The sequence below is a fragment of the Gastrolobium bilobum genome, unplaced genomic scaffold, assembly GCF_033153095.1.
Source record: "Gastrolobium bilobum isolate Gb01-03AN ecotype WA unplaced genomic scaffold, APGP_CSIRO_Gbil_v1 utg15118, whole genome shotgun sequence".
NCBI classification, from domain to species: Eukaryota; Viridiplantae; Streptophyta; class Magnoliopsida; order Fabales; family Fabaceae; genus Gastrolobium; species Gastrolobium bilobum.
The window spans coordinates 299,142-318,121 of record NW_026897539.1 but is presented as its reverse complement, the minus strand read 5'-3'; the positions used below and the strand labels follow the sequence as shown (position 1 = coordinate 318,121).

Below are 18,980 nucleotides of genomic sequence, written 5' to 3'. Positions count from 1 at the left end.
ATTGCACTTCCTGGGAAGTACAATGTTTCTAGAACTTTCAATGTTGCAGACTTGTCCCCTTATCAAAATGAAGAGGAGGACCTGGTGTGCGAGGACGAATCTTCTTTTGGCAGGGGAGGATGATGCACCCAAGCTGACTCGCTTGGATTGAACTTTTCCATAATTTATTTCTTTATTTAGGAATTTTTAATAATTGCTAGTTATTTCCTTTTGTTATTTTAGATTATGTTTGAATGTGCGTTGATTGTGTGTTATCTCCTTCGATTGCGCATGATTATAGTTATTTACTTTTTTTTGTTATTTTATTTTGCCTATTTAAGGCTTGGAGAACCTATTGTTAGGCAGTTGTTTTTGGTTAAATAAAATTAAGAAAAGAGGAATAGTATTTTCTCGCAATCCTTGTGTTCGTTTTTCTTTCTGTTTAGCCAATTGGTTACTGCTTCACCCTATTGTTAGGCAATTGTTTTTGGTTAAATAAAATTAAGAAAAGAGGAATAGTATTTTCTCGCAATCCTTGTGTTCGTTTTTCTTTCTATTTAGCCAATTGGTTACTGCTTCAGCATTAATAATATATATGCATAGAACTCGATATTTCAAAAGCATTAGCCAAAAAACAACTCCATCTGGCAACCTCATCACAGAAAAACAAACAGATATTGTAGAGAGGAGAGAGGCAGGGGGCATCGAGAATTTATTAAAATTAGAAAGAATAATTTCTTTGCATCAACCTTCTAAATAGTGAGTAGGGGTGTAAATGGGCTAGATCGGTCTACAGAGGCCTTCGACCTAGCCTATATTAGGCTAGGCTTGGCCTATTACAAATAGTAAAATAGAACAAGCCTGGACTTTTAAAAAAATCTATTTAGAAAACAGGTTACATGTTTTTTTGTACATGTCGGGCCTATAAGCCTACAGGCCGGCCTATATTATATTATTTATTTTAAATAAAATAAATAAAATTATTATTTTAATAATTTTGAATAATAAAGTAATATTATGTTAGTTATTCTTTTAATTGTTGAAGTTTAATAGGCTTAAACAGGCAAACAGGCTTAGGCCAAGGTTTTTATTTTTTAAATATAAGTCAGGTCAAACTTGTAATTTGGAGCCTACACAGGCTAAAAGGTCAGGCCAGACCCAATGTGTTTTACACAAGCTTGGCCTATTTAAGTCAAAATCTAGCCTAACCTAGCCTATTTACACCCCTAATAGTGAGGTTATCTTTTACGAAGTTGAGTATGAACAAATGGATGCACCTTGACATATATATGCTAAAGCATGAAAAAATATCAAGAATTTACATGAGGAATAAGATTTAATATTGAACCTCTCCAAATTTCGAATCTGACGAAGTACCCTTCTTTGAATCCCTGTGCCAGTTCATCATGCAAACTTGAATAATATAACAAACATAAAAAATAAACAGGGGAAGTCAAACACATTCAGAGTTCCTTTTATCATACTTTGCATCTACACCTTTCATAAAGGTGGAAAATACTCGGCATTTTCCATCTGTGGATGTTGTCGCAAGAAGAATCTGCAGTCAACCAATAAAATAAGATGTTGTGCAAAGGGTTTTTTTATATCATAAGTATCATAAAAAACAATTATCTAACATTTGATAGTGAAATTTAAATAATTTAACAGACCAAGACATTATATGGCTGAAACAACACAGGAAAGGAAAATTTCGAAAATAGAGGATAAAAAAAGACTATATTTAAATATAGAGGATTAAAAATAATAACAGAATAATAAACCACAGATAAAGAAACTTTCATGCTTTACTAGCCATAAACAATTCATCGATAATTACAGATTCTTCAGTATGCCAAGCAAGTGCATCCCAGGAGCTGACTTAGCATACAAGAGGCTACTACTAACTTGTATAAAATAACAAGAAACACTTGGAATGCATAGGAAAAATTATACATGAACGAGAAAGTTAGAATACTAACATTATTGGGATGCCAAGAGACACTTGTCACTGAAGAATCATGTCTTTTCCTGATAAGTTTGCCGATCCACCTGCAGAGAGACAAATATAAAATAAATAATAATATCAACACCACCTTTATCCCAAACTAGTTGGGGTTGGCAATTAATGAACCCAAATAAAAGCAAGAACAAGTTTAAATTTCAAACTTATTGTTCCAATTATATCAACCAGAGGTGTCTATGGGTTGGTGGAGTTCAGGATATTTTTGGATCCAACCCGATCATTAAAGCAATAGATTGGATACGGTAGGACTCAGGAATTTTTTCTTCTTCAATGTTATTGAATTTTGTATTTCTGTATATATTGATTTGAATAAATTACATGAGTATTTATACAAGACAGAATAGCTAAGAATGACTCAGCGATAACTAATCAATCCTAATTTCCTACACTCCCCCTCAAGTTGGGAGGTAAATGTTGATCATTCCCAACTTGCCAATCAAGTCTTTGAATGGTGGACGGTGTAGACCCTTGGTAAGGATATCTGCAATCTGCTCTTTGGGAACACACATCATATGCACACTTCCATCATCTAATTTTTCTTTGATGAAGTGGCGATCAACTTCTACGTGCTTTGTTCGATCATGATGCACAGGATTTTGAGCAATGCTGACAGCTGCCTTGTTGTCACAACATAGTTTTATTGGTAGGGAATATGAAATCTTCAACTCTTGAAGAAGTCTTCTCAACCAGATTCCTTCATAAATTCCATGAGCTAAAGCTCGAAATTCTGCTTCAACACTACTTCTTGCAACCACTGTTTGCTTTTTGCTTCTCCAAGTGACAAGATTTCCCCGCACATAGGTGCAATAGCCTGAGGTAGATCTCCTGTCTACTGATGAGCCTGCCCAATCTGCATCAGTGTAGATTTCAATCGTCCTTTTATACCCCTTTTTAAAGAATAATCCTCTTCCTGGAGTGTTCTTGAGGTATCTAAGCACCCTATAGACTGCACTAAGATGTTTCTCCTTGGGTGAATGCATAAATTGACTAATCATGCTCACTGCAAAGGCAATGTCAGGTCGCGTGTGAGATAAATAAATTAGTTTGCCAACCAATCTCTGATATTGTTCTTTATCCACTTCATTCCCATATTCAATACCTAACTTGGTATTAGGTTCCACGGGTGTCTCAGCAGGCTTACACCCTAACATTCCTGTTTCCAACAAAAGATCTAGAACATATTTCTTGTGTGAGAGTGATGCCTGTTTTGCTCCTAGCAACTTCCATACCAAGGAAATATTTGAGAGTTCCAAGATCCTTCAGTTCAAACTGAGCTGCTAGATACTTCTTCAAGGAGTTCAATTCTTTACTATCGTCACCTATAAGAATTATATCATCTACCTACACAATAAGAACAACAATTTTACCATCTTTAGATTGTTTGTGGAAGAGAGTATGATCGGTCTGTGATTGAATGAAGCCTCTTCTTTTGACAGCTTGTGTGAATTTGTCAAACCATTCTCTAAGAGACTGTTTCAACCCATATAAAGACTTTTTTAGTTTACACACTGATCCATTTCCTTTTTCAAAACCAGGTGGAGGATCCATATTCTCTCTTCATGTAAGTCACCATTTAGGAATGCATTCTTCACATCTAACTGTTGCAGAGGCCAATCTAGGTTGGCAGCAAGTGATAAGAGAACTCGGATGGTATTGACTTTAGCAACTGGAGCAAAAGTCTTATGATAATCTATCCCATGAGTATGCGTGAATCCCTTTGCAACCAATCTTGCCTTGTATCTGTTGATGCTATTATCTGCATTGAATTTTATTGTAAATACCCATTTGCATCCTACTGCCTGTTTTCCCTTTGGTAGGGTCACTATCTCCCAAGTTCCATTTCTTTCTAAAGCATTCATTTTTTCAAGGACAACATCCCTCCATTTTTTTATCATTGAGAGCCTCATGTATATTTCTCGGTATCTTTGTACTATCCAACATAGTATTGAAAGCACGGAACCCTGGGGACAACTTTTCATATGAAATATGATTAGAAATAGGATGAGTAGTACAAGATCGAGTACCTTTTCTGAGAGCAATAGGTAAGTGTAGATCATTTTATCATGGCACTCAAGTGTTGGGGTGCTGGAACTAGAACTTGGTTCAGAATCCTGGCAGTGTAGAGGCTCTGGGTTATTCACACTTTGAGGAGGCTTTCGCCTGCTATAAACTTGTCCCCACTTTGAGGAGGCTCCGGATGGTGAGGATTCTGTAGCTCCCCCTGTTTCCAACAGTAGAGGTAATACTGTGGCATCAGTCGGTTCCAATGACTGATCTTCATCTGCTCCTATAGACTCCCCCTGAAGAGAAGTCAAGGGAAAGAAAGGTTGAGTCTCAGAAAAGCTGACATCCATAGAGACAAAGATCTTACGAAGAGAGGGTGAATAACACTTATAGCCACGTTGAGTAGGAGAATAACCAATAAAGACACACCGGAGAGACTTAGGATCAAGCTTAGATCGTTGATGAGAGGGAATATGGACAAATACAACGCAACCAAATAACTTGAGAGGTAGCGAGGAGACGCCTCAGAAGGAAGGGAAGGTGCAGAAAAGACTAGAAAAAGGAGACTGAAGTTTGAGAATGCGAGATGGCATTCGATTGATCAGATACGAGGCAATGAGAACGGCTTCCCCCCAAAGGTATTTAGGAACACTCAAAGTGAACATAAGAGCCTGAGCAACTTCAAGGAGATGTCAGTTTTTTCTTTCCGCAACTCCGTTTTGTTGGGGTGTGTCAGGACACGAGCTTTAATGAAAGATGCCATGTTGGTAAAGATATTCTCCAAGAATAGAGTTAAAATACTATTTGCCATTATCTGTATGAAGAATTTGTATAGCAACTTGGAATTGTATTTGAACCATGGCATAAAACGTTTTAAAAATGGATGCAACATCTGACTTGTCCTTTAGAAGGTATACCCAACAAACTCGGGAATGGTCATCAATGAAGGTAATGAACCATCGAGCACCTGAAATATTCTTTACACGGGCTGGACCCCATATGTCACTATGAATTAAAGAAAATGGGGAAGAGTCATGGTGAGCTTTAGAAGGATAATGAACACGAGTATGCTTGGCAAGTTGACAGCTATCACAAGAAAACAAACTAGGACTTTTATTAATAAATAAGTTTGGTAACAACTTCTGAAGATAGATAAAATTTGGATGGCCTAGCCTACGGTGCCACAGCATAACATCATTACAAGAATCAAAAGGAAACGGAGTCTTTTTCCACAAAAACAGCTTCATGAGTCACATCCTCCTCAAAGTAGTAAAGTCCACCATCCTCTCTAGCACTGCCAATCATCATCTCCGAGTCCTGTTCCTGAAAAACAGAACCATGGGGAAAGAATTTAGCAAAACAATGCAACTCAGAAGTCAGCTTGCTTATGGAAATGAGATTACAAGCCAGAGAAGGAATATAAAGAACTGATGTTAAATTAATCAGCTCAGAAAGTTTAATGGTTCTGTGTCCTGCAATCTGGGGAAAACTGTCCTCGGCGATCTCGACCCGAGAGGGTTCAGAGTATGGAGTGTATGAACAAAACAAGCTCGGATTACCTGTCATATGGTCAGAGGGTCCAGAATCAAGGATCCAATGATTTTGACTATTAACATGGAAAGCTGTATCATCAGACTTATCAATTGATTCCTTTTCTCATAGCATAACTCTCTGTCTACTTGCTTCTCTACGAACTTCAACAAAGGCATCAGCAAGTGAGGGTAACGGTCGTTGCCCCAATATTCGACCACGAACCTCATCAAGATCTCTGTTGAGGCCAGCAAGGAAATCATAAAGTCGTTCCTTCTCCAAGTGTTTTTTAAACTAGGTATTCGCTTCCAATCCTTTAAGATCGGATGCATAATAAAGATCCAGTTCCTACCATAAATTTGTTAGTGCAGTAAAATATTCAGTAATAGTCATACCCTTTTGAGGAAAGTCTCTCAACTTATTTCTCAGTTCAAAGACTTGAGAGGTATTCTCCAGATCTGAATAATTTTGTTGAACAGCATCCCAAATCTCCTTGGCAGTATCGAAGAACAAATAGATTTGGTCAATATGTGGTTCCATGGAATTAGTCAGCCATGCCATTACCAAGGAATTATTAATCTCCCAATTTTTATAATCAGGAGAATCCTCAACAGGTTTCTTAATTTTTCCCTCAAGATAACCCATCTTACCTTTTGCCCAGATCACCAACTTAACAAATTGAAACCATTGCAGAAAATTTGTACTGTTCAACCAGTGACTAGTAATCTGCATACTTAAGTTGTCTCCAGAGGACTGAGTATTGGGAACAGATGAGGAAGCAGAAGAACGCTCTGAGGAAGACATGAAGGAAGAGAGAGGATTTGACCGTGGATAAAAAATAAAGTTTTTGTTTTTTCAGATCTGACCTCTGGAACAGGAAGGGGAGACGCCGGCGAGTGGTTCTGTGCAAGTCGCGGCGAAAAAAAACGCCGGGAAGGTGGCGCGTGGAGCTCACGTGCCGGAGGCTGGCGGCGCGTGCGGCGGCTGACGGTGATGGGTCCGGTGGCGTTCAACTCGTCGGAGCCTTCTGAGTCGAATGGTCACTTCACTTTCTTGATTGGAGGTCTGTAGATAGGTTTCTAGGTCTGGACAGAAGTGAGAAGGTGTTTTGGATGGTGTTTCAGCCTTGAAGATGGCTGATTTAGGGTAGGAACGAACCCGCTCTTGATACCATATTGAATTTTGTATTTCTGTATATATTGATTTGAATAAATTACATGAGTATTTATACAAGACAGAATAGCTAAGAATGACTCAGCGATGACTAATCAATCAATCCTAATTAATAGGAAATAAAAGAAAAAACGGAAAATATTTGAATCCTGATTTCCTACAAATGTGAGCAACTGAACCCGCTTACGAGGGGGTTGGATTGGGTTGAACTAGTGGGTCTGTCATGCATAAAAAAAATTTCAAGTGCAAAAATAATGTCAAGATACAAAATAGAAAAAAACATTACACATAACAAGTCTTGACCAAAATCAACATAAGTCTCGAATGAAATAAAAAAGTAACATAGCAAGTCTTAAACTTACATAAGTCTCAAACAAACTAATAGCTAAAGTTACATGACAAGTCTTAAGTAAACATAAGTCTCAAATACACTGTAAGTAAGATAACAAGTCTCAAAACTCAAAAATAATTAATCGAATAGGTCAATTCAAATAAGTGTCATCACAGATAGCATATGGATTGCTATAACCATAATGGTCCATAAGATGCTTCATCAATTTCTCATCTCTATTTTCTTCGGTCACATTCTCAACATGATCACAATGCCTATACTTAAACTTGAGTGGTATGTTTTTTTGGGTTGGATTGTGCATGTTGGGAAGTATCATCAAGGTCAACGTTTAGGAGCATGTTAAGGACAAGAACTAGCTATTTCACTAATAGAAGATCATACGGCAAGACACTAGATACCTTGCATATCAATCAAAAGTAATCCAGATACATCAGGATATTTTAACCAATATAATATCGTCTAAACACACCTTCATACAGCCAAGTCATAAAACTACGATCTAGACATACCTAGGCGGATTCAGAATGCAAACATAAAAAAACTATGCATAACAATTGTATTGCCAGGATGCAAATAAACATGGGAAATAAAGTGCGAGGAAACAGAGACAGACCAGTTGTTTTCCTGCTCATAGTAGCATATACAAACTGTTTTGGCTCCACTTCCCACAGCAAACTTGTTTTCTGTCAAAACAGAATTTAGAATTGCATTACAACCATATAAATTTTAATAATTATAATATAATTTCATAGAATAATTAACAGGAAATATTCGGACAATTATTCTGGAAAAAGAAAAAGACAATTACATAGAAGGTGCAAGCACCGAATGTTAGAGCATGATATAAACCATTAAAAAAACCCTCACCCAACAGTTTAAGCTTTTGGATTGAATTGGTTCTGTACATGGTATCAGAGTTTCAATGACCACGAGGTCACGAATTCGATCCTCACCGCCTCCTACTTTCTAGTGGAATTAAATAAGCACAAGGTAAACTAAAATTGTGCCTGTACAATTATTGTAAATACTAGAATTATTTTTATTATTTTGTAATTTTGTAATAGTCAGTATTTGGGCTTAGCCCATTAGGTTTCTTTATTCTCTTTAAATAGAGAACTCTTGTATAGATAATTCATAATTTCATAATACAAAATATTTCTTTCAATTTGGTATCGGAGCTCTCGATCTGAGGGCTCTGTTTCCTCATCTACACCTTTAAAGGAGGAATCCTTATTTTTCGCCTCTCGCCACCATTAGCTGCCATCGGAAAATATTTCCGGGGACCTTTTGGATCGAGAGGATCACCTTTCGACACTCCGATCACTGTTATCATTGAAATACCACTGTTGACCGCGGTTGACCACTGTCTCTGGCGAGTTTTCCGACGATTTTTCCGGCAATCCACCCACGGTTATGACCGCCCAGACGAGACGACCTCTTCTGTTCAGGACCCACCTGGAGATCTGACCAAATGCGCTCTCACGCGCGTGGAAGAGACGCGTTGTTCCCGGAGCTGCAGCGGCGCGTGGGACTTCCTCTTCACGTGCGGCCAGCACAGGCCAACTCGCCCCTTCCTTCTGAGTGTGGATATGTGGTTATCTTGGGTTTTTGATCCCGTTGCAGCTTCCCACGGTGGTTCTTCCTCTGTTCGGTACTGTTCCGGCCACCTTGGTACTGTTCCGGCCAGATTTGTTACTATTCCGGCCTCCTGGTTACTATTCCAGTAACATTGAACCTTTATCATTCTGATAAGTCAGTTTTTAGCAAATTTTATGTCTGACGTTGAAGATAATCCGAAAATTCAGCCACCTGTTACATCCTCTATGGCTTCTCTTAGTCCAAACGATCTTCCTGCTCTCCATCAGAATTATCGTCTCAATGGAAAAAATTATTTGCAGTGGTCTCAGCTGATTCGTACAATTCTCAAAGGGCGTCGTAAGATTGCTCATCTTGAAGGACCTGTTATTGCCAAAACAAATCCAAAATTTGCTGATTGGGATGATGAAGACTCTCTTATTATGACATGGCTATGGAATTCTATGACTCCTGAAGTTAGTCAATATTGTATGTTCTTACCTACTGTTTTTGAGATCTGGAAAATTCTTCATCAGACCTATTCAATGAAACAAGATGCTGCCACTTGCTATGATCTAAGGAACAAGATTTTTTCTACCAAGCAGGGCTCTTTATCTGTGACAGAGTATTATGGAAATCTGAATGGATTATGGACTGAGCTAGATCAATATGATAGTTTGCAGATGGAGTGCAGCAAGGATGCAGCCACTCTGGCCTCCTCTGTTGAACGACATCGGATCTTTGACTTTCTTTGTGGCCTCAATTCAGAATATGACCCTATTCGGGTTCAAATCCTTGGTAAGGAAAAATTACCTTCTCTTTCTGAAGTTTTTCATACTATCAGGGGTGAAGAAAGTCGTAGGAATGTCATGATGGACACTAAGTTGTCTGAAGTATCTGTCATGATCTCATCTAAAGTCACTACTTCAACTGCTTCTGACGAGTCTGCTATGATCTCAGCTAAGTCACCTCAGGGGTCTCCTTTCTTTAAGTCACCTCAGGGGTCTTCTTCCTTTAAGCCCATCAAAGAGGGGCGTTGGTGCAATTATTGTAAAAGACCAGGTCACACAAAAGATGTTTGCTACCGTCTTCATGGGAGGCAACAGGTTTTAGAGAAGCTTGGTAAGCCACCTTCACGTGAAGATTTGAGACATGGTCAATCTTTCTGAAGGGGATTTGAGACATGGTCAATCTTTCTTGACCCCTTCAGACATTCCTCCAGTGAATGAGAAACAAATGCCTGGTGAGTTTACTACTGTTCGTCGTGAGGAATTGGAACGGCTCAGGTCCGTATATGACTCCCTCAATAAAACTTCTGGTACTGGTACATTGGCCATGACTGGTAAGAACTCATGCACTCATTCTTTTATCGCTTCTTGTACTGATTTCAAAACTTCATGGATTGTGGATTCTGGTGCTACTGATCATATGACTTGCTGCAATGATCTTTTTCTTTCTTATAATCCTACTGTTGGTCTCCGTACTATAGTCGTAGCTGATGGATCACATACATCAGTTGCAGGTTCTGGCAATATTAAAATCCAACCCTCCTTGTGTCTCAAAAATGCTCTCCATGTTCCCCGCTTATCTACCAATCTCCTTTCTACTCATAAGCTTACTACAGATTTGAATTGCACTATAACCTTTTTCCCTACACATTGTGTTTTTCAAGATCTCGCCACGGGGAAGACAATTGGAGTTGCTAAGGAGCAGGGTGAGTTGTATCATCTGATTCCAGATTTTGTTGCAGAAGGTACCGGGGATCAAACTTTTATGACTCATCAGCCTACATCAGATTCTCTCATTTGGCTTCATCACAAGCGCTTGGGTCATCCTTCTTTTAGTTTACTTAAGTCTATGTTTCCGTCTTTGTTTGTGTCGCAGTCTGTTGAGTCTTTTAATTGTGATGTCTGTCAATTTGCAAAACATCATCGTGTACCTTTTCATTTTAGTGAAATAAAAAGTGTTGAGCCTTTTACCATTATACATACTGATGTTTGGGGACCTTCCAAGGTACCTAATGTTTCTGGTGCCAAGTGGTTTGTTTCTTTTATTGATGATTATACTCGGACTACATGGATCTTCTTGATGAAAGATAAGACAGAAGTAACACAGTTGTTTATCCAGTTTTATTATATGATTGAAACTCAGTTTGGTAAACGTATCAAACGCTTGAGATCAGATAATGGTACCGAATATGTTAATCAATATCTTTCTCAGTTATTAAAGACAAAGGAATGGTTCATGAACTCACATGCGTAGATACCCCTCAACAAAATGGGTTTGCTGAACGGAAAAATAGACATTTCCTTGAAGTCACCAGAGCATTATTGTTACAGACATCTGTGCCCAACTCTTACTGGGGCGAAGCTGTATTAACTGCAGCCTATTACTGTGCCCAACTCTTACCAAAGGAAGAGACAACCCACACTGCCCCACCAGCAACTGCAGTCGCTTGAACCGCTGGTAAGTACTAAAAACACTACTTCTGTTGTTCCTGAGCATGATATTAATTCTGTTGACTTACCCATTGCTGTAAGAAAAGGGAAAAGGTCTTGTACCCAACACCATATTTCTCATTTTGTCTCCTCTAAGAATCTCTCTATGCAGCATAGAAGCTTTATTACAGCACTTGACTCCATTTCAATCCCAGAATCAGTACATGAAGCATTAAAGAATGACAATTGGGTTCAAGCCATGAATGATGAGATGAATGCATTAGAGAAAAATAATACATGGGAAGTCGTTGACAGGCCAAATGGACAAAAGGCAGTAGGATGCAGATGGGTATATACTTCGAAATATAATTCTGATGGGACTCTTGAAAGGTATAAAGCTCGACTGGTTGCCAAAGGATACACACAGACCTATGGCATTGATTACGAAGAAACATTTGCTCCAGTGGCCAAAATGAACACTGTAAGAGTTCTATTTTCCCTTGCTGCTCATTCTAATTGGGATTTGAGACAATTTGATGTAAAAAATGCCTTCCTCAATGGCGAATTAGAAGAAGAGGTTTACATGGAGATTCCACCAGGATTTAACTCCACAAATGGAGAAAACAAAGTTTGCAGGTTAAAGAAGGCATTGTATGGCTTGAAGCAATCCCCGCGTGCTTGGTTTGGAAGATTTACAAAAGTTATGCTTTCATTGGGGTACAGACAAAGTCAAGGAGATCATACACTTTTCTTTAAACATTCTCAAGAAGGTAAGCTGACTATCCTTCTTGTTTATGTTGATGACATTATTATAACAAGGGATAATATAGATGAGAAGCATGCTCTGCAAGAAAGATTGACTGCTGAATTTGAAGTTACAGACCTTGGAAAACTGAGGTATTTTCTTGGGATAGAAGTTGCTCATTCAAAGCAAGGTATCTTTATTTGTCAACGGAAGTATGTTCTTGATATCCTTAAGGAAACAGGAAAACTTGGGTGTAAACCTTCTAGTACTCCAATTGAGCAGAATCACAAACTAGGGAGTGAGAATGAGAGTCCTCCAGTTGACAAAGGACAGTACCAACGTATAGTGGGGAGATTGATATACCTTGCTCACACTAAACCTGATCTAGCTTATGCAGTCAGTATTGTTAGTCAATTCATGCATGATCCGAGGGAAAAACATCTGCAGGCTGTGGATAGGATTCTCCAATACCTAAAAGGCACACCAGGCAGAGGACTATTATTCCAGAGAAGAGGAAACTTATCCTTAGAAGTGTATACAGACGCAGATTATGCTGGATCCGTAACTGACTGACGGTCTACCTCAGGCTATTGTATGTTTCTCTGTGGAAATCTCATAACATGGAGAAGTAAAAAGAAAAATGTGGTTGCTAGATCGAGTGCAGAAGCAGAATTTCGAGCCATGGCTCAAGGTATCTGTGAGTTATTATGGATGAAAATCATTCTAGATGATCTAAATGTGAGGTGTGAAGGGCCTATGAAGTTACTCTGTGATAACAAGTCAGCTATCTGTATAGCGCACAATCCAGTCCAACATGACTGCACCAAACATATTGAGATTGATCGCCACTTCATCAAGGAGAAACTAGATAGTGGACTAATCACTACTCCATATATTCCGTCTAGTTGTCAATTGGCTGATGTCTTGACTAAGGGTTTTCCTAATGATAGGTTTCAAGAGCTTACTAGCAAGCTGGGAATGATAAATATCCATTCCTCAACTTGAGGGGGAGTATTGTAAATACTAGAATTATTTTTATTATTTTGTAATTTTGTAATAGTCAGTATTTGGGCTTAGCCCATTAGGTTTCTTTATTCTCTTTAAATAGAGAACTCTTGGACAAATAATTCATAATTTCATAATACAAAATATTTCGTTCAATTACAATATCCACGCTCCAAGCCCAAAGGGCTCTTACGTAAGGAGGTGTGTTAGAGAATAATATAAACCATTAAAAAGGTCATCGCCCAACAGCTTAAGCTTTTGGGTTGAATTAATTCTTTACATCGAGACAGGGAAGGTAAGGTGGCCTAGTGGAGGATCAGGCATTCGATATTAACATCACACCTTAAAGACTTGAACCGGTAAAATATAGATAAAATATAAAACTGCACCAGACAAGCATGACATGGGGTTAACTATTGTTAGCTTATGGTAGTATCTTAGCCATCTGTTACATCTTCCAACACATCCACTAAGTGTAATCCAACAGTGCAGAGGGTGAGGAAGGAAACAGAGATTTCACTCTTACATGTTTGCTTTAGATTCTGAGATGACTCAGACACCATAACTATGTTTATTTAATTATGCAAGGCAGGCACAGCTTGTAACTTTCAGATTATAGGCCCTACGTAAAGTTTCATGACTTTATAAACATGTCCTTACTTAAGAAGAGAAGCAGAGTGGAATTAAGCATGGCAGCATGATTCACATACCTTCAGGACTCCACTGGACACAAAGAGCAGCACGGTTTAGTCTAAGGATAACAAGAGTTGGCACCCATTCTGATCCTTCAAGGTTCCAGACATATCTACAGAGAACTCAAGGTTCGTATTATCAATTGCTATCAATTATGTATAAATGCCAATGCTAAAAAGTCACCAAGACCAAGGGTGATAAGTCTAATGTTCTAAACCAAACAGGCACTCACGAATTTCGATCATGGGATGCAGTAACTATTCTATTTGATCTTGCACTCCAGTCTATCCCGGAAATCACCTGGTCATGCTGTGAAAAAAGCCAAGAAATTGCTTAGAGATTATTCATAAAGGCTTCAACCAAATTAGTTGTTCCATTATAAACAGAAATGCATTAGAAAGCAAAAAAGAAAATCAATTATGATATCATTGGCATGCCGTGACATCCTGATAACATATGTATATGAGTTCTCTATTCATTTATTTCCGGAAATAATATTTGACCAAAGACAAGCAAAAGTCTGTCCATCATGTCATATTTAACTCCATGGTACATTGGTACAAATAGAAATTGGTGTAAGAACCAAATAATGGGTCTATTAGACTCGTCCAATCTTAGACGTGAGGCTCATCAGCCATGACTTAATTGTTGAGCTCTAGAGATTATCAACGTCAACAACACTTTTATCCCAAATTAGTTAGGGTCGGTGGCAGATGAATCCAAATGAAGAGTATGAAAAAGTTGACAAAAAAAGATAAAAATAAACTTTAAAAAATATATACAACATTATCCATAAAAAAATAGCAGTAAACAATTAAAAGGAAAAATAAATTAAAATAAAGTGAAAATAAAGATACATAAGAGGATAAAAAGAATAAGAAAGTAAAAATTAAAAATAAAGAAATAGAGGAACAAAAAAAATAAAGAAAAAGAAAATACATAAATAAATAAATAACAGAATAAAGATTAAGAGGAAAAAAGAAATAAAAGAAAAGAAGGAAAGAAATTAAAAAAAAAAATGACAAAGATAAAAGGGGAGGTAAAGAAAGAAAGAAAGAATGTATCAAAAAAAAGAAAGAAAGAAAGAGAGATAAAGGGGAAAATTCACCAACAGCAAACACCCTTTTGTTTAATGAAATATTTAGTACAAAACAGTATAGAAAGTTATTGTGTGACAATTTATTATAAAAGATGAAAGTCCAATAGAAATAGGGAAGAATAGGACAAATAAAATAAGAAGGAAATAGGATATCCTCCTTTATAGCTTTTCAACAATTTCCTCAAACACCCCAAGGGCTGAGCACTGAAGGACTATAAACAGAACCCTATCTGATGACAAATCCACGGAGAAAGGAGCATGAATGGAGACAGACAACAGGAAAAATTAGAGTTATGCATTCCATCACTTTCAGTGCACCTAATAATCAACTCATCAAATCAATATTGCAAAGATAAGCATTAACATATGGACAGGTTCATACTTTGGTAGTATTTTTAGAGAAAGAAAATCAATGCACTCAAAGAAAAATGGATAAGATATCATCCTTAGCTAAGAAGTAAACTTTACCAAATCAAAGAAACCCAATGAAAAAGGAAAACTCATATAACATATGACATATTTCATGGTCAAGCAACGAGAAAAGGAAGATGCAATTTAAAAATCTCTCCGTCTTTCAGGTTCCTACAAAATAGAAAATCTAGCAAAAGAACATTTGTAGAGGGGAATTGTTTACAGTCAGAAGAATAATTAAAAATGGACCGCAAAATCCCTCATAAGTTTCTCAATTCTTTAGGTAATCCTAGCAGGGATCCAGAATTGCATAAATAATAATTATACATACCAAAGACAAACAAGCATGAATGGGTACATCCAAAACTATTAGCCCTCTTTTCAACATCAGTGGTGCAACATATTTCATGGCCAAAGAATTGAGTATTACAGGACTCAGAAAGTAGTTCATAAAACAGCTGAAATACACTTAAAATATAATACAACTAAATGCAAAAACACTTTCATTGGCCATGAAGTCCTTTTCAATACTTGATTAACTTATAAGCACCAAAAATGCCAGTTTTAAATCTTTTCTAACTGTGATCACATACAGAAGATATAGAAGTGTATAGAATTAATAACAAAATTATTTTAATTGAGAAAAGAGAAAGAATATTAGCAAAGTACCTTTTGAAGAACATGCACCTTTTCCCATTTGTCTTCAACTAATCTACAGATGTGCACTTCATTATTGTTTGGACAGAATGCGACCACTACAAAAGCAAATAAGTATATTATAATATTTGAAGAATTCATAAAAGCTGCAATAATGTCTTTAAGAGAACAAATGGTTTTGTTATAGTAAGACCCATAAACTGTATTTTTGAACTTAAGCACTTAATATGAAGCAAATTATGTAAAATGTTGAAATGTTTGCACATCATATCATGAAATAGTAAAATGTGAAGATAGAGTTATTAAAAAAAAATAAAAATGAAATGTATTAATCATTTCCACTGTCAGATGAGCTTTACAACAACTATGGGTTGAGGAAGTGTCATCAATTTGGTCCCAAAAAAAAATAAAATATTAGCACTTGACCACTAAGCAACTAAATATAAAAAAATATCCAACCCATCATTTTGCTAATTGAGACAAAACATCCAACAACATATTTTGGTTACACATTTTATGAATCAAATTCGATTTAGTCCAGAAACAAAATTGATATCTAAGGCCAACATGCATGAAAAAAGTTCCACCTAGGTTCACCATTTAAATCGATTTTCAATAAATGTTATCATTCTTTTAAAAGAGGGTGAGCCTAGAGCAGTGGTAAAGTTCTTCCTTTGTAATTAAAATGTCATTGGTTTGAATATGAAAAACACCATTTTTGCAAGTATGCAAGGATAAAGCTGTGCCCAAGGATTTCTCTCATCCCTACCCTCACTAGTCTGGATTTAATGGTATGGTTTTTGGTTAGTCATTCTTTTGAAAACCGGGAAACATATGAGTTGAGGCCAAGAAAATGGAAAGAAATAAAGAAGAAAAATATTTGAAATATATAATAATTAAATGAAATCTACATATTAATGTAAGCCTTCGTTCCTTCTCTGCTAATTATATGAGCATGATATTATTACGAACAAAATAAATAAAAATGGGAATTTGGCTTTATTGAGGAAGTCCGACCTCAAATGGCTTTACTGAGGAAACCTGACCTCTTGCACAAGTGCCTTTTGGGATAACTTTTCTAATCTGATATTTTATTCATTTCACTTAGTTTAAATAGACAATGAAAACACTAACAAATAGCAACCACCCACCCCACTACTAACAGTCACATGATCCTATTCCATCCACTACTCCAATGTTTCTAAAGACTGGGTCAAATAACAACCCTTTATTAACAACAACAATTTAAAAATAACAAAATAATAAAATAAAATAAATAAAAACTAACAATTGTAACAGATATGCTTGGATGGAGGATATGGCAGTGGAAGGGAAGGTTTTTAAAGGACTAATCAGTTTTTTTTTTCTTTCATCACCTCAAACATGCCAATATTAGCACTGATGGTAAGTAAATGTAACTCACTATACAAGCAACTACTCAGATTTCTTAGAGCTTCCTGTAAGGCTTGTTGCAAAACCCACTGTCGGATTTGATTAATTGCCCCCAAAGAACCAGACTCCGTAAACAACATAGAGGAAGAATGAAAGGAATATCCTACTGAGGTAATATTATTTGCTTTGGAAGATATGCTCTTTGAATCAATCATCAGAAGATGAATCAGGCCAAAAATTAGGATACATTCTTGGAAAAAAATACTTCCCTCAAAGAGAAGCAATGAAATGCTTTCATAATAAATCTTGTCGAATTGCCTCTTGTTTGGGAGTTTTATAAAATAAGGGCAAGAAAATGAGAGATTGTCATGTGAACCTCCAAAAGTCCCGTTTATGAACATTTTTAAGTCAACCCATTTTGGAAGATTTCAAACATTCAAAAATTTAAGTGAAGGAAACTTATTAGTTAACCTACCAATTTCTTCCCTTCCCTTCTCATCCAAACATTTCACAATGCACACAACATATGCATTATTACCCTACACACTGCTTTAGGTCCACTACTTTAGACATTTCTCGCAAGCTCTTCAATACATCCTGGATTCCCGTGTAAAATGATTTAATCACTTCCACAGCCAAAAACCACCCTTTCTCTCCCTAAACAATAACATACTCCTACAATCAGAAAGCATACTAGTTTACTTAAAACTCATATAGCGCAAAAATAGATTCAAAACAGAAACGAAATTAATCAAACTGATTGTCAAAATGATCAAACAAGTTACGCATCATTCCTTTTCCTCAAATAGCCGATTTAACCCTCTAACTTAAGCATTTTTTCTTTCTTTCTAATTTTAAGGAATCCAAATGCTACATAATGGACAGAAAAAAAATGTTCATAACTGACAACAAAAAATCATCAACTTCGCCACCAAACAAGGTTCAAGTAGAACATTTCCACTAACCACATACTTTGTTTGATTTCAAATGAAAAGCTTAAAACGCATCGAAGAAGGAAAAAGAAAATTAGATCCAAACATAATCGAATCAATAAAAGTATAAAACTCCACAATCCATCAATAAAAAGAAGAAAACAAAAAACAAAATAAAAATAAAACGGCCTTCGAATCAAAATTCCTAAACCTCATAACAAAAACTAAGTCGTCTTCCATCGAAATTCGAAACAATAATATTTCTCGGCAACCAAACCGGAAAAAAAGAAGAAATGAAAATAAAAAAATCGAAAGCAGCAGAGAGAAAAGTGGTGGAATAATTACTGGATTGATCGGGGCTCCAGGCGTGGCAAGTGATGCATTGTGCGAATTGGTGAACCGCCATAACCGTCATTTTCTCTTCTCTCTCTCTCTCTCTGCTGTAAGGAAGAGAATGAGATCTGGTGAACGAGGTTTTGGGGTTGGGTATGCAAAAGGAGACTCAGACTACAAAGACTGTGCTTGCCGTGCAAGGGAGATGAAAGTGAATGCTTATGTTACAAACTTACAATAACTAAATAGAAAAAAAGGATAGGGGGTTAGATATTTTAAATGACATAGGTTATCTGATTTTAAGAGAGAAATAAATATAAGGTATAAAAATTATGGGAGAGTAAGTGATTTTTTTTAATTTGAATTTTAAATAAAAAATTATTTTTTTATGCCTATTTTTCTCTTAAAATGACATAACTTTATGTCATTTAAAATGACAAATACTTTTTCATAAAATAAATAAGTTATAAATATTTTTTTATATTTTTTATAATTTTTTTTTTATTTCGTCGTAATTAAATTAAAAAAAAAAGTGTTTGTCAATTAACATATGACATGAAATTGTGTCATTTTAAGAGAGAGAAAGATATAAATTTATATTTTTATTTAAAATTTAACTTAAAAAATCACTCATTTTCT

At 36.4% G+C, this 18,980-nt stretch overlaps 1 protein-coding gene across 2 annotated transcripts in view; it reads right to left on the bottom strand.

Moving 5' to 3' along the window:
- LOC133307859 (actin-related protein 2/3 complex subunit 1B-like) overlaps positions 1–18,521 on the bottom strand; it is a 28,351-nt gene extending 9,830 nt beyond the window's left edge. Inside the window, exons 1-8 of one of the 2 annotated variants that reach the window (XM_061508413.1) lie at positions 18,354–18,521; positions 15,697–15,782; positions 13,750–13,826; positions 13,535–13,629; positions 7,675–7,744; positions 1,959–2,028; positions 1,464–1,537; positions 1,328–1,370 (exon numbers count right to left, since the gene is read on the bottom strand). In XM_061508413.1, coding sequence (XP_061364397.1) covers positions 1,328–1,370; positions 1,464–1,537; positions 1,959–2,028; positions 7,675–7,744; positions 13,535–13,629; positions 13,750–13,826; positions 15,697–15,782; positions 18,354–18,423 — 585 coding nt within the window. In that variant the 5' untranslated portion in view covers positions 18,424–18,521. Of the gene's footprint in view, positions 1–1,327; positions 1,371–1,440; positions 1,538–1,958; positions 2,029–7,674; positions 7,745–13,534; positions 13,630–13,749; positions 13,827–15,696; positions 15,783–18,353 lie in introns of both variants that reach the window. The other variant, XM_061508414.1, reaches the window with a different exon arrangement.
- Positions 18,522–18,980: the final 459 nt, after the last annotated feature.